This window comes from Mustela lutreola, chromosome 8 (assembly GCF_030435805.1).
Source record: "Mustela lutreola isolate mMusLut2 chromosome 8, mMusLut2.pri, whole genome shotgun sequence".
In the NCBI taxonomy this organism is placed as follows: domain Eukaryota; kingdom Metazoa; phylum Chordata; class Mammalia; order Carnivora; family Mustelidae; genus Mustela; species Mustela lutreola.
In genome coordinates this window covers 60,910,880-60,925,599 of record NC_081297.1, presented here as the reverse complement: position 1 = coordinate 60,925,599, position 14,720 = coordinate 60,910,880, and the positions used below count along the sequence as shown (strand labels likewise).

Genomic DNA, 14,720 nt, shown 5'->3' with positions numbered 1-14,720 from the left:
GCTCCCACTCCACTTCCAGATCTTCATTCAGCTCCCTGTAGCTTCTGACCTGATCCCGAAGCCCTGGGAACAGAGGTCATTTTCCTAAAAGCTTAACTGTGGTAGCATTGCATTTGCGTATCGTCCATTTCCAGGTCAAAGGCACCGAGATGCCTCTTCTCCCACAACAACCCCTGACCTCCCCCAGCTGCACCCCAGAGTGGGGGTGGTCTGAGGCAAGCCTCAGAGGAAAGCCTCCAGCTTTCCCACCTTGTCTTCTCCCCAGGGTGACAAAGAGGCAGAGCTGGGGCTGCCCTTTTCTCCGCTGTGTGATCGCACTTCCACTCTGGTGGCACAGTCGCAGATTGGTGAGTGGCCTCTCCTGTGGGGAGGAGAGTCCTGGCAAGGGGACAGGATGCTTTCTGGGCTGAGGCCAGGCCTCTCCGAGTTGCCATCCCTTAAAACCAGTCTTCCTGTGGAGTAAGCTTGTGCTGGGGCCTGGGGTCCTGGGTAGAAGGCCTGGGGGTGCAAAAGTGGGGTCACAAAGACATCGTTGCAAAGGCTTCCCCCTCTGTGAATTTCTCAGCCTGGGTCACCCTGTCTTACCCGCAGCCAGGCGTTCCAGCCACACAGGTGCCTCTGCCCAGCCCTCTGGGTGTGTGTGTGGGAACTCTCCATTGTGTTCTCCCTTTACTGCAGGTTTCATCGACTTCATCGTGGAGCCAACCTTCTCTGTGTTGACTGATGTGGCCGAGAAGAGCGTCCAGCCCCTGGCGGATGAGGACTCCAAGTCTAAGAGCCAGCCCAGGTGAGGGTGGCTGGGGCAGCTGTCTCTCCTGGTTCGGGGGGAGGGAAGAGGGACTCTCAGAGAGCACTGATCGCAGGGAGGAGGTACAGCCATGGCAGGCGAGTGGAGAAACTTGGCTACCCAAAACTTGAGACCCTCTGCTGCCTGTCACACAAAGGGGTGAGGGGGTGGGGCCAGAAGGCTGTGACCTGCACCTGTGGTCCCCTCCAGCCATTTTTGTTTGCTCTGTCTTTATTGCCCTTTTGCTAATGTTGTTTTTATTTTCCTTCTAGTAGTAGGGAAGGTGTGGAGAGGAAGGGGTGAAGCTATAGGAAAAGGGGCAGGGAATTGGGGGTACCCAGCAGTGGGAAAGGGGGAGGATAAGTCTCCCTAAGCTTCCTCCTGGTCTTCCATCCCTGCCGCTGAGGGATGGAAGGCAGTTCTGGAGTGGGCTGGTCTCACCTCTGGAGTCGGGGTGGGGGGCTGCTTTAGTTTCCAGTGGCGCCAACCCTCTCTGGATGTGGAAGTAGGAGACCCCAACCCTGATGTGGTCAGCTTCCGCTCTACCTGGACCAAATACATTCAGGAGAACAAGCAGAAATGGAAGGAACGGGCAGCAAGTGGTGGGTGCTGTTGGACCCAGGGGTTGAGGTGGGGTGAGGGTGAGGCCTTGTGGGGAGGGTGGCTGATGGAGCCAGAGCAGGTCTACTTTCTTTAAACCCCTGGAGCAACCCTTTGACTTCCAGAGTTGAGAATGGAGCTGATCAGACTAAAGTAAGATGATAGAAAAGAGTGTCAAGCTGATTGGCCTGGATTAGGGACAGGGACAGGAGACGGGGGACAGGAGAGAAGATAGGAACAGCCATATTCCACAGCCCAAAGGACCCCATGCATGTTGTGGTCTGTAAATGGTGGTCTGTGGTCTGTGGTCTGTAAAGTCACCCAGTAGATCTGGGTGACTTGGTGGCCTTGGCTGGGAAATCTCTTTTCTTTAGGTGTGAGTTGACGGTTATGAATTTTAGCAAGGCTGGGAAAGAATGCTGGGGAGGCTCTCCCTAAGTTGTCATGTGTTGAATGCAGCTCATCTTGAAGGCAGGAGGATGCATGAGAATCCTTTACTTTTCTCCACATGCTCCTGGCATTTTGGGGAAAAATGTTTCTTGTCTGGGTCCCAACTTCCTAAATGCCCCCCTGCAGGTGTCACCAACCAGATGTCCATTGATGAACTGTCCCCCTGTGAGGAAGAGGCCCTGCCCTCCCCCGCTGAGGATGAACACAACCAGAATGGGAATCTGGACTAGCCTGGGGCTGGCCCACGTGAGCCTGTGTGCTGGAGGGGGGAGGGTCTGGAGAGTCTGTAGGGAGTAGAGAGAGCTGGGTGTCCAACATGGAGTCTCTGAAGGGTCATGTCTGGGGTTCTGTGGATGCGAGGTTCTTCCTAGCTCTTCTGAGGGAGGAAAATGGAAGTGAACACATACTTGAGCCAGGGCCTGAGTGGGAAGCAGGGAAATCTTTCCACCCCTTCTATCCGGTCCCTGCAGGAAGGAGGTAGCTCCTCAGAACAGGGAGGGCCTGAGCAAGGCTACAGCACCTTTGTGAGGGTTCGGGAACAGGGCCCAGCCAGGGCGCAGGACTCTGAGAGGTCGGTTGGGTGTGGCTTTGAGAGCAGCCCCCTGTTCAAATGCTTGGTTGAGCACCCTGTGCAGGCATTGTTGGCACAACTGTGTGTGGGACTGGGGTGGGGGGTGGGTCTGGCGGGCCTTGGAGAAGGTAAATCAGGCTGGAGATAAGGCAAAGATCGGAGCATTGAGGCCTCTCCCTCTTTCCCAGGTCCTCAATGCGTCCAAAGTGTTCGATGTCATCAGCACCATTCATCGGGACCGGCTCCCCCATCTGCTCCAAGGGAGCATGGAGGTTGAGGAACAGACAACCCACCCAAAGGCCGAATGCCAGAGATTGTGGGGTTGGGGGAAGGGCCCCTCCCCACCTGACACCCATTGGGGCGCACTTTAATTTCCCAGCAGCAAGTCTGGGAAACTTCAGGCTCCCAATGGTCACTGTGGTGCCCATTCCCCTGCCTCTGGACTCCCCCCCCCACCCACTCTTATAGCCAGTTGGCTGGCTGGGAGAGGGGAGCTTCTTGGAGGCCTCCCAGGGCCCAGGGGGGAGGGTCAGAGATGCCAGCCCCTGGGCCCTCCCCCATCCTTTTTTGCCTCCAAGTTTCTAAGCAATACATTTTAGGGGGTTTCCTCAGCCCCCCCAGATCTTAGCTGGCAGGTCTGGGTCCCCCTTTTCCTCCCCTGGGAGGAGCTGGAATAGGATAGAAAGCTGGGGGTTTTCAGAGCCCTGTGTGTGGAGAGGGGAGGGGCTCCTTCAGGGCATGGGATCTTTCTAGGGCCTGGGAATGCAGGGGGTGTTCTCTTTACCCCAGACCTACACTGCTTCAGCACCATCCCCAGACCCTCTCCGCATCCCAATCTTCCTTCCCTCCCATTCTGAAATGTGGACTGGGGGAAGAGAGGAGGCCTTCCTGGGGTCCACAAGAACTTGGGATTGGTCTGGGCCTCTGGGGCCTGTCACCTACCCTGGCTGTCCTGAGCCCTTTGCCTCCTTCCTCTCCCCTCGGGCTGGGAGGCTCCCATCCGACCAATGTCTGTAAAGTGCTCTGAGGTCTCCCCAGCAAAGCACCTTCAGGATGCATTTTATGAGCAAAGGCAGGAGAGACCAGCTGGGTTGGGGCTAAGGGTGCACGGGGAGGGTGAGATGTTATCCAGGAAGCCTGTAGTGTTCTCAGAGGGTCACTCCCTGCCCTCCCCCTTCCAGCACCTGCCCAGCCACTGCTGATGGCACCAAAAGGCCCCTCCCCTGGGACAAGTTCGGAGTGGTGGGTAGAAGGCAGATGGAAGGGACTCGCGGCTGCTGCTGTTGTGCTTCCTAAAGAGAGCCTGCCAGGCCCTATGTCCCTTCTTCTCAGACTCTCTGAGCAGCCTTGTCCCAGGAAAGGCCTAAGTCCCGGTGACTGCCCTCCTCTTATCTTGTAAATACCAACCATGCATTTGTACAGTGGGCCCTGTTCCTGTGAAGTCCATATCCATGGTCTCTTAGACCTACCACCTTGACACTTGTCCCTCCTCCCCCACCCCAAGTGGGGCAGAGACGCATGTGACTCACCCCTGCCCTTGGTCTCCCAGAACCCTGCTATAGCCAGAGATCAATAAAGAAGGGAGACCAGGCCTGGTTGTGTTTCGTGTTCACTGGATGGAAGCATCTTCATGTATACTGTCTCTGTGAAGCTCGAAAAAATCCTGGTGTGGTGTTCTCCCTATTATGTATGTGGGTAGGGATGCTGGGCCCCCCGGAGAGGTGAGGTCTTTCCTGAGGGCACATAGTAGGGACCCCTGAGACTCTCGCTGCCAAAGTGCTTCTTCTGTAAGGAAGGGCGATTCTTGCCTTTCCTTCTCCCCTCCCCACTCCACCACCTGCAAAAATCAAAAGCAGTGGGCATGAGAGGCCTGGCTGACCAGGGAAGTTTCTTTCCCTGTTCTGGGTTTTTGTCTTTTGCCCTGGCCCCTCCGTGTCTTAGACCAGGGAGAGAGAGGCTCCCAGCCAGGGCCTCGTCATTAATAGCCACTGTGTTCTCAACCCAGCTTTGCTATCGGGTTGGAATAGGGGTGGTGGTCTCCTCATCTCTGGAGGAGGGACCACATCCTGAAGCCGGGAATCACTGAGGCTTGGAGAGCGAGCAGTCAAGGAGGCATCCACACAACTCAACAACCCCTTTCCCTTGGGCCAAGGGCCAGGATACAGTTCCCCCTTTTGCCCAGCAGACGGCGGCCACAGCACAGGCACAGCTGGATGGGCTGTAGAACCAAGTCTCAGCTTTGGGACAATCCTGCAGGGGGCTGGTATCTTTTCCTCAATTAAGGGAAGAGAACCCAGAACCCAAGCCTTTCCTTCCTTCTTGGTGCCCTGTAAGTTAGTCCTTACACCTGTCTGACTGCCCCCCCCCCCCATCTCTCTTGCCACAGCAAGTAGGGGCAGGGCTGAGGGGAGAATTCTCTCCCCTCCCCCAAGGCTCCGGTCCAGCTTCTCTATTTCCTCTTTTCCAGAGGAGCTGGGCAGGAGAGGGGGCTGCAGAGAGGGCAGGACAAGAAGGGAGGGAAAGAGGATTCTCCATGCCGGGAAAGAAGGAAAATGCCAAGGACCTAACACCAAATTTATCACTTTTTAAAAACAAGAGATTTTTCCCAAAAGTGAAGAGTAAGAAACTGATCCAGTGTCCATGCATTCCCAACCGCAGTCTCCATTGCAGGATACCTCCTCCACTCTCAGACCTGTTGTGGGGGAGGGGCAGAAAGAGAGGGCGAGTGAGAGACCAGAGGGCCTACTGTCCCCACCCTTGCTGCTCTGCCCATCGTCAAGCATCTAACCTCCAATGTCTGACACCAGTCCCCCCAACTTGTCCAGCTTCATGCAGGGGAGGGAGGAACTGGAAAAATCAAAGCCCACAAGGCTCTCTCATCAATGCCTCCACTCCAGGCAGGACTACAGCTCACACAGCCTGGACATGAGGTTCTTCCTCTGGGTTCCAAATACTTTTTCTCAGAAAGCTGATGGCAGACTTCCATCACCCATTCTAGGAGCCAAACACCCTAGTACTGAGCCTAACCTCACTCCTTTGTCCTGTAGCTTAATCCCATTTCTCTTTGTCCATGGATACATAATACCCCCAAATCTTCTTGCCTGAGACAAGAGCTTTTCAGTGACTGAAGCTGGTCCTTTATTCCCCCTTTTCCTGATTCCAGATCTTCATCCTTGCCGTTATCTACGCAGCCTGCTTTCCTGCAGACGGGGGCGCCCAGTCCTGGGCTCTTACCGAGTTGGCTCCCTGGGAATCCAATGGTGGTATATGGGTTGTGGGTTCCTCTTTGCTGGGTTTCTCACTGCCCCTCTCCTGAGCTTTAGGGATGGGTTCTGCAGGCTCTAAGGAGGGAAAATGGGCGGTGGGAGGGAAAGGCAGTATTCATGAATTTTGGTAGAGGTTGCTGCTCCTCTTACCCCATCTGATACTCCAGTGACCCTTGAGAGGGGGGGCAATCAGATAAGACCCATGGTGTGTTCTCTGATCACAGCTATGACTATAGGACCATTTTTCTTTTTTTATTTGCCATCAGAAATTTAAAAAATAAAACAAAACAAAGGAAAGTTAAAACAAGTTTGGGTACAATTTGGCTAAACCTGACTTTGTATGGGACTACTGATGGTCTTCATTGATGTCATTTAGTGAGACCATTCAGTTCACTGCAGAACTATTACCGTGTTTGATTACAGGGTGCTCTGCTAGGTAGTATGTAATACACAGTACATGTATGATGTCACCTTCGTGTAACTGGAAGAACTCTGGATTCTAGAATCCACGTGGGATAAGGGACTGCAGACACGTGTTAACAGCACTTCCATTTACTGCAAGCTTTGTATGTGTCAGCTCCTGGGCTAAGAACGGGTCTCATTCCATTTCCACAAACAACCCAAGGCCAGAGGCGTTGTCATTATCATTTTACAGACCGAGGGCAGTGAAAAACAAACAAACAAACAAAACAAAACTGCTGGTGGAATGACAGAGCCCAGCTTCCAGCCTGTGAGTGTGGGTCCCTTGTTGGTGGGCTCGCACCACCCAGCAGGGAGCACCACCCCCCAACTCCATCCAAGCAGGGAGGGGCTGGGATCATTCAGTGAGGCAACGTGAACAGAGGCAAACACGTGTGGTCCATAGAAATGGATCCATATTCTCAGGGCAGTTTCTGGCTATGATGAGACCCCTCCCCATGATGGGTAAGGTCTGCCTCCTCCTGGGCCAGTCCCTCCCCAGCCTGAACGTACTTTGTGCTCTCCCAGACGAGCCCAGCCTTAACTCCGCTTCTGTGTCTTTCATCCCAGGCGGGCAGGACTCCTGGGCCCCTGTGCTCTCAGCTGCTCCCTCGGGTTCCTCTCCCTGCTGCTGTTGCCCCAGGTGATGTTCAACCATCATCTGGAGCTCTGGGGGCACAGAGAAAGGGAGGGATGTGATAGCTCAGAGTCTCCTCTGTGGACTGTCCTATTCCACAGCCCCATGGAAGGGCCAGTGGATCCTGTGTGACTTTTCCACCCTGAGACCTGAATGGGGTGGGGGTAGGGGATATTTGCTGGGCACCAGGGAGGGCCTAAAGGTATACAATAAAACACATTTCCTTCGAAAGTAAGGGAGGGGAGGGGCAGGGCCTTCAGGAACCATAGATCTTCCTAACTCTCTGAGATACTTGATCTCCCGTGGGGGGAAAGAGTAAAGACTCCATTTAGATTCAAGAAATACTTGAGAACCTTCCGTGTGGTGAGCACTCATTGTCTCTTTAGCTGCCATAGTGAGGTGGTGCTCAGGGCTCAGTGGGTGAAGCAGGTTCTCCCAGGCCTCCCAGCTAGTCGGAGGCAGAGCTGGAACCCAGCCCAGACTGTCTAGCAGCAATTCGATTATAATAAAGGCGGGTTTAAGGACTTCCCAAGGATTCCCTCCAAAAAGGGGTCATTAGGTCTACTGCTCAGTCTTAGGCACAGAGGGGAAGAAAGGGATGGGAAGGTGGGGGGGTCTTCCTAACCTTTCATTGTGGGTGTGGTCCTTGTCACCTTCTTCCGTTGTCGTGGAGACATGGCCAACGTGGACTGTGAAGGACACAGAGCATAGGTGGGGGGGCCAGCCCTTCTCCCCTGCCTTCTGTGCCTTGCCATGCTTTTGGATTGGAGATTGGGGGTCAGCTATGGTCTTCAGAAAGTGAGGGGAGAAATATCCTGCTTCCCAGGGTGCTCCCCTCCCCCACACAGTGGTGAGCAAGGAGACTGGGTATGGGGGATATGGTGTGTGTATGTGTATGTGTGTGTCCGCTCATATTCACTTGGAGGCAGAGGAGAGGGAGTCAAAAGGCCTTACAGATTGGGGAGGGGGTGGTCTTAGGAATAATCCTCTGAAGAAACTCTGGGTTCTCTGGGCTGGGCTGAGCGAGAGGGACCGGCTCACCTTGAGAAGCGGGTTGGGGATCCGGTCTTCATCTATCTCTGAGGGGAACAGGGAAAGGATAATGTGAAGAGGACTGAAAACCGAGGGGTCCCTATGGAGCTGACTTCCCAAGGGGAGAAGCCTCAGCATGAGTCACCAGCTTTCTGATCTGTCCCTCACATCTGCCCTAGGAAGCTGGCCCTGATGGCTGCCCCAGGCCCGCTCCCTTTGGCTCGCTCCTGCCCTGCTTTCTTCCCTGCGCGGAGTCCTGTTCTTGACTCTGTGGTCAGTCTGTGTCTACATCCTTGCCTTGGACCTGGAGGTTCCTGAAGTAGAATCCATGGTCCTTTGGCTCTTTCCCTCCATCTCCTCCCAACCATTGTCCCCCTACCCTGCGCGGCATTCAGGAACTGAATCCTGCGCGGGAGGGAAGACGGGATAAAGGAGAGCAAGTTTCCCCTGGGCAGGGAGGTACAACAACCCTTTTTGGTAGTTGGGTGCAGGCTGGAGATTCCAGCCTTTTGAACTCCAGGCTCACTTATGAGCACGACCGCCTTTCTGCCACTGTCCTGGCAAGCTCCCCTGATATTCTCAAACACCTGGTTCTCTCTCCAGACCTTGCTGGGCACATGGGTGACCGGAATGCCAGCTGCTCCCTGAGCTGTGTCTAACCTTCCCCTTCCCCTCTGGGGGCCGGGAAGATGGCTGATGGAGGCGGTCCCTCCCCCTCACAGCTGTCACTGCCTCTGGGGGTGGGGGGCCTGCAGCATCTCCATTGCTGGAGAAATCTGGAAAGCTGTTGCCGCAGCAACCAGCACTCAGTTGACCACCCCAATTCCTGGGGGGCTTAGGAGCCAGGTGCTTTCCCTCCCCTTCCCCAGAACTGCTCCATCTTGCCAAAGCAAAGGAAATGCTCCTGCTAATACAGCCACCACTTTCCCGACTCTGATCCCCGGGGGGCTGCGGAGCTAGCTCTCTGAATCCTTGGATCTGCACTTGTTCTCGCTAGTGCCCGCCTGCTCTCACTGGACCTGGCTGTCCGCAGCAGCACCCATGCCCTTCAACGACCCATCCCTGGGGTTACCTGGGGAGGACTGGTCACTGGTCAGCACGAGGGTGGCAGGGGTGGGGCGGCGCCTCCGAATCTGAGGGAAGAGGTCAAGTGCACGTGGAAGCATCGAAGCCCCACCCAATACCACTCAGCAACATAATCCAGGCTCCTGGCTTAATACATCTCAAAAAATGCCACATTACACTGAACCTACACATTCTCGGGCCCACCCCTCTCCCTTGGGGACCCAAAAGACCCCCAACCCCTTTCTGTTTTTGCATCTCCCTCATAATCCATCTTAGCAGCTTTATCTGCTCTCATGCATTGATCTCTGGCTGGCTGTCCTTCCGTTCATCCTGATCAATGGTCAGAAATAACCCTGGAGGTCCAAGGCTCTTCCCTCAGTGTTCCAGCCCACAGCCCCAGACAGACATTAACCTTTAGTGCGCTGGCATCAATGGAGAGCACCCTGTGGTCCCCGCCCAGGCTGGGGGAATGGCACAGGGAAGGTAGGGATGAAGATGCCTTCTCCCGGCCAACGCCCATGCCTTGGCTCATTCTCCAAAGTCCTCCCTATCCTTGGGTACACTGCCTTTCTAATTTGTCAGGAAATGCGGTCTGGGGAAATCCTTGTCATGGTAAATAAAATACTAGCAGAAGCCATAGGCAGGAGTCTAATCAGGGCCTAAAGTTACCTGAAAAATCTTATCCTGGGCTCCAGGGTCCCGCTCTAAGAAATTAACATATAAAAGCAGACTGCGGGCAGGGTGGCTGCTGTTCCTTTGCCATGCTGCCAATAAAGTTGATTGTTGTTGAAGTCAGTCCAAGGACTCCTGGGACGTGTGGGTTTTTTCCCTTTCTCTGGAGGGTATAGAGGCTTAGAAGCGAGGGGTCTCATGGGGCTGGAGTCCCCGTAGCTCCCTCCAGGGCAGGAGAGAGGAGGGAAGTCTAAAGGGGTTGGGAAAGGGGCTAAAATTATCCAGGGCTGAGGGCAGTAGGGTGAGGATACTGAAGGATCAACTTCCTATCTTCTGTGTCCATTATGTAGCTTCACTACCATTGGGGGTGGGGTAAGACGCCTGCCCTTCTCTATGCCCAGAAATGGATTTCAGCCCTCACAAGAGGTTAGTCTGAGAGGGGGACTCTCCCCAAAGAAATGGGATGCATCCAATGGGGGCATTGTGGGGGTAGGTCACTGTTTCTCTGGAGATTCCAGCGACATCTGTTTGGGGTGACCTTTCAAGGTCCCTGGCAGTACCAGTCTTCTGTGTGTGTGTGTGTGCGTGCGCACGTGTGTGTGCACACACACGCGCGCATGCACATGCACATGCACATACACATAGGCACTACACAAACATCTGCTGTGAGTCTGACTGGCCGTTGCTGAGGCAGAGGGGCTGGGCGCCAGCAGGTTGGCATGTGGGCTTCACATCTGTGGGGTGAGGGGAATCCCTTCCTGGGGAGGACTCCTCTTTATGTCTTTCTTGCTGTGGGTGGAGGGGGGATGCTGGCTGTGGAGGAGTCAGAGACACAGGGAGAGGATGGGGATGTTAGTGGAAGGTGGGAGGCTGAGAAGGGACCACAAGGAGGACAGAAAGGGCCTTTGAGAGGGCAGCAGGGCTCTGCGATGTTGGACAGGCCCCTTCCTTAGCCCATTTCCTTGCCTTGGATAAGATTTCTAGGCACTCAAGAGTCTTTGAGAATTTCGATATCATATAGTTGAAGGGAGTCAAATCAGCCTTCCCAAAGCACCTTCTAGGCACCTGAACTACTAGGTAGCAAATAGATGGTCTCTCTTCTTTCTCTTGCACCTATCTTCAATCCCAGTGTTCAAGGACACCTGGTGCCTTTGCCTCTGATTTGCTGCCAAACCAGTCATGCCAAAGACCTGGTAGCTGTGGGCACCCCTCCACCCGCTGCCATTCTGTGCTCCATAACTCACAGCTTCTAACCTCTTTTGCTATCCCATGCCAGTCTGGATTAGGAGCTCCTGCCACGCCTGGAGCTTCTGGATTGGGTAACACACTTGGGTGACCCAGCTAGAGGGGCCGAGTTAGACTGCAGGTAGAATTTCAGGTCTAGTGGACACCAATTTCAGAATATTAGAGAAAAGCAGGTGGAAGTCCCAGTTCTTTTTTCCCTCTGGCGCCTTACCACTGTCTTCTCCTCCTCTGTTTCCCGACCCCTGAACAAGCTGGCCTACCCCCTCCTCCTCCCAACACACACTGACACCTGCCTTCTCCAACACCAAACAGACGCAGGTGTCAGGCTGTGAGACCTGTCTATGCTGGTGGAAGGCAGTCCTTCTTGGCACCTCACCCTTAACCCCACCAGCCCACAGTCATGGGCCCTTTTTTGAGTCTGAGGTTATCTTAGCCAGCCCCCTGCCTCCAGGTGTAACAGCCTTGCCCTTGACTCTGGGGAAACACTCCCCACGCTCAGGCTCTCCACCCTCCTCATCCTCACCAGGCCTGAGGTCTCCCCACAGTCCCTCCTACTGTCACCCCTTCCAGGTCTGGAGAAGCAGCTTACCCCAGGCCAGGGCGAGGGGGCAGGTGCAGGTTCTCACCCCTACCCACACTTTGGGAAGCTGAAGTCACAGGGAGAGTGTGTGTCCCGACCCTTCCCTTCACACCTTGACCTTATTCCACCAAACAGCTGGAGCAAGCCAGAGGACACTCTCTCCATCCCATCCCAAGAGGCTACAGAGTTTTTTCAGGTGGGGAGGCCCAGCCAGGGTCCTGGGAGCCATTTGGGGGAAATGGAGAACTGACCTTGTGGCCAATGGATATTCCTTAGGAACGGGGATGTCCAGGGAAATGGACAGAGAACACAAAAAAAGATGGAGCAATGAGCAAAAGAACAAATATTTCGTAAACGGGCGGTAGTAGTGATCATGGGGGGTCACCGTCTCCACACAAATGCTCACTCTCCCTGAGACACACACTTGCTCACACACTCTCATCCACTGCCGCCTCTGCCAGGCGGCTCTGAGCTAAAAATAGACCAGGCCCTGGCAGGGCCTTGGACTCCCACCCCTTGAGCCAAGGCCAGCACAGGACTGCTCCCCTGCCCATGGGGTTCCTTGCACCCAGCCCCCAGAAAGCCCCTGCCTCTGGCTTCCCTGGGCCCATCTCTCCATGCCATCCCCACTCCCTGTGCTCCAAAGGGCAGGAGTTGGGAATAGGGACCCACGTGTCCAGACTTACAGAAGAGGGGACCCTCAGCCTGTGGACCCGACCACCCTTTCCCCAAAGCCCCAGCCCTTTCAGTTTTCCTGAGCTCCTTCTTGTTCTCACTCTCTGGAGTCAGGCAAGGTGGCCTTTGGTTAGGGGAGGAACCCGGAGGGCTATTTCTCTTCTTTCAACTCCTTTGACAGCACCAGGCTCCCCTCCATTACCTACCTTTTCCCCGAACCCCTCCCGCAAGGCTGCCGGTACCCTTCGGCGCCCCCACCGAGCTCAGAAACTCTGGCGGGGGCTGACTGGGTGGGGGATGCAAGACTGGCGAAGGGGGGGGGAGGGGTCGTGTCCTCATGCAGGCCCCCTCCCCCAGGGCTGGGGAGGCAGAGAGCGACCCTCTGCAGGGACAGGCTTCGAGGGGAGGCGCTCGCCCTAGCATAGACAGGGAGATGTGGCTCCAGCGGTGGGGGAGGGGAGAGAAGCCCCCCAAACTGAGCGCGGTCGCCCTCACAGGGGCGCATTGCCAAGGGCAGACGAAGAAGGTTTCTCAGCCCAGGGGTCCCTCGTCCTTTGCTGGGCGAGTCCCCGGCCACCCCACCCTGCTCCGCACCTGCTCCGCCGCCTCGGGGTCAAGGTGCGGCTCCAGCAGCGGGACGGTGAACTGGATCTTCCGCGGGCTGTTGTCTTGCTCCATGGCTGGGGCGGCGGCCGCTGAGCCCGCGACGCGGCGGGAGGGCAGGCGGCGGGACTCGGGGCTGGGGCGGGTGCGCTCCCTCTCTGCTCCGCTCCGCTCCGGCCCCGGCCCCAGCCCGGCGCGCTCAGCTCCCGGCTCCCGGCACAGCGCTCCCGGCTATCGGCCCCGGGGACTCTGCGGCCGCCGATTGGCTCCGCACCCGCCCCTCCCGGCCCCCTCCCCCTCCCCCAGCCCGGAACTTTAACCCCGTCGTGGCTGCTCCGCCGGCTGCGGGGGTCCCCACCCCGCCGGCGGGCGAGCCGGGTGTGGCCGGGTCCGGGTCGTGGTCGGCGGCCCCTGCCGGCATCCAGGTGTCCTCAGAGATCCGGGCAGGGAGTGGGGGTGGGGAGCGGGACGGAGAACTTCTTCAGGCTGGGACAGGTTTTATGAGTGGGAAGGTAGAGAGGGGCGCTGCCAAGAGGAGGCGGCAAACGCGAGAGGAAGATTTCATTTATGATCTTTTTTTTTTTTTAATTTTTTATTTTTTATAAACATATATTTTTATCCCCAGGGGTACAGGTCTGTGAATCACCAGGTTTACACACTTCACAGCACTCACCAAATCACATACCCTCCCCAATGTCCATAATCCCACCCCCTTCTCATTTATGATCTTAAAACGGGTTGTCTCATGGAGCGAGGAAGGAAAGGGGATTTAGGCATGCAGCAGGAGGGATGAAGACTAGATACGGAGAGGGACTTTCCTTGGAGAGGAAAACACTAGGACGAAGGTGAAAACTTGGAGGGGAGGGGTGCGGTCCGGGCGCTGGCAGTTCCCTCGGCCGACCGGGAGGGAGAACTGAAGACCTTAAAGGGTCTCCAGAGGCCAGAGCCTCCCTCTCTTGAAGTGCCGATGGGAGTGGGTGGAGGGCTCGGGGAGAAAGGACCATCTGGGAATCAGCAGACGGAGCGTTGGGGGTGGGGAGCCGATAATGCTTGTGAAATAGATTTCTCTTTCTGCTTGCTAAACTGTGGGGCTGGGAAAGCAGGTGAAAGGCCTGCAAGGGGAGAAGGCTGGGGGATGGAGGGGGGAGCTCCTGGTGGGGTGGCTTGTTTACAGCTGGGGTTGGTTTCTGATTCCGCTACTGGCAGGGTGATGAAAATGATCTGCTGTAACTGAAGGGATGGAGGTTAGACTCCCTGAAGAACTTACTACGTTGGTATATGACCAGAAGTCAGTCAATACCTGTGAGTGAGGCAGATAGGTTATTCCTAGGATCTGGTGGGTACCATGCCAGGGTCTGGGGGCAATAGGATAGAGGGAGGAGAGGTGCTGTGGCCCTGAGGGGGGTGCAGGGCTGGGTGCATCACTGGGGGAGGAGAAGGACTGGAGGTAGGGAGAAGGGACAGGGAGTTCTGGGGGAGGGGCTGGGCCAGGGCCAGGGCCAGAGATCTGTTTCTTTAGCCTTCAGACCAGCAACTGGCAAGCTCCACACAGATTATGCTTGGTTCTCTGGGGTCCCTATGATCACCCTCTCCTCTGAGGGCTCAGCCTTACTTCCTAGTTGCCTCCTCCCTTGAGCAGCCCTTCCCTGACCTGGATATCAAGGCCCCTTCCCCTTTTACCTCCCAAAATAGCCTCCCCTGTCCTCCCCCCTAGCCATATCTCTTTACACACATCAGGCCCAGCTCAGTTTTCTCAGGGCAGGCCTGGGGTTATAGGGACTCAGTGGGCCAGCCAGACCTCCATTTGCTTGTTAACCGACCCCATTTTGCTGGGTGTCAGTCACCTGACTCTAGGTCTGTCACCTGAACTCTAGAAATGACCCCCTACACTCAGTCTGCACTTGTAGGGTCCCTCTGATTTTTTAAAAAAACTTTTCCTCTCCGGTTTTATTGAAAAACAAGCAACATACATCACTGTATAAATTGAAGGCACACAGCACCAGTTTGACTGACATATATTGTGACATGAAGACCACAATAAGTTCAGCAACACTCATCTTCTCATAAGATACAGTAAC

At 55.6% G+C, this 14,720-nt stretch overlaps 2 protein-coding genes and 1 long non-coding RNA gene across 5 annotated transcripts in view; 1 reads left to right on the top strand and 2 right to left on the bottom strand.

Moving 5' to 3' along the window:
- Positions 1-3,999, top strand: part of PDE1B (phosphodiesterase 1B) — a 28,543-nt gene extending 24,544 nt beyond the window's left edge. For both annotated transcript variants that reach the window (XM_059185078.1, XM_059185079.1), the window contains 5 exons: positions 266-347; positions 679-787; positions 1,259-1,389; positions 1,964-2,083; positions 2,597-3,999. In XM_059185078.1, the coding sequence (XP_059041061.1) occupies positions 266-347; positions 679-787; positions 1,259-1,389; positions 1,964-2,067 (426 nt within the window). In that variant the 3' untranslated portion in view covers positions 2,068-2,083; positions 2,597-3,999. The remainder of the gene's footprint in view (positions 1-265; positions 348-678; positions 788-1,258; positions 1,390-1,963; positions 2,084-2,596) is intronic.
- On the bottom strand, positions 5-1,310 carry LOC131838655 (uncharacterized). The gene is made up of 3 exons (XR_009356662.1): positions 1,229-1,310; positions 586-815; positions 5-498 (listed from the first exon to the last, which is right to left on the bottom strand). It is a non-coding gene; the product is annotated as an uncharacterized LOC131838655 (long non-coding RNA).
- Positions 4,000-4,599: 600 nt separating the features above from the next.
- Positions 4,600-12,910, bottom strand: PPP1R1A (protein phosphatase 1 regulatory inhibitor subunit 1A). 2 transcript variants are annotated; one of them, XM_059185080.1, is made up of 7 exons: positions 12,634-12,910; positions 8,875-8,935; positions 7,812-7,849; positions 7,396-7,459; positions 6,647-6,802; positions 5,643-5,749; positions 4,969-5,100 (listed from the first exon to the last, which is right to left on the bottom strand). In XM_059185080.1, the coding sequence occupies exons 1-7, from the start codon at positions 12,715-12,717 to the stop codon at positions 5,095-5,097; spliced, it is 516 nt and encodes a 171-aa protein (XP_059041063.1). In that variant the 5' UTR covers positions 12,718-12,910; the 3' UTR covers positions 4,969-5,094. The 2 variants fall into 2 exon arrangements, with proteins under 2 accessions (XP_059041064.1, XP_059041063.1); XM_059185081.1 differs by lacking the exons at positions 6,647-6,802; positions 7,396-7,459; positions 7,812-7,849; positions 8,875-8,935 and having other exon boundaries at positions 4,600-5,100; positions 12,634-12,860.
- Positions 12,911-14,720: the final 1,810 nt, after the last annotated feature.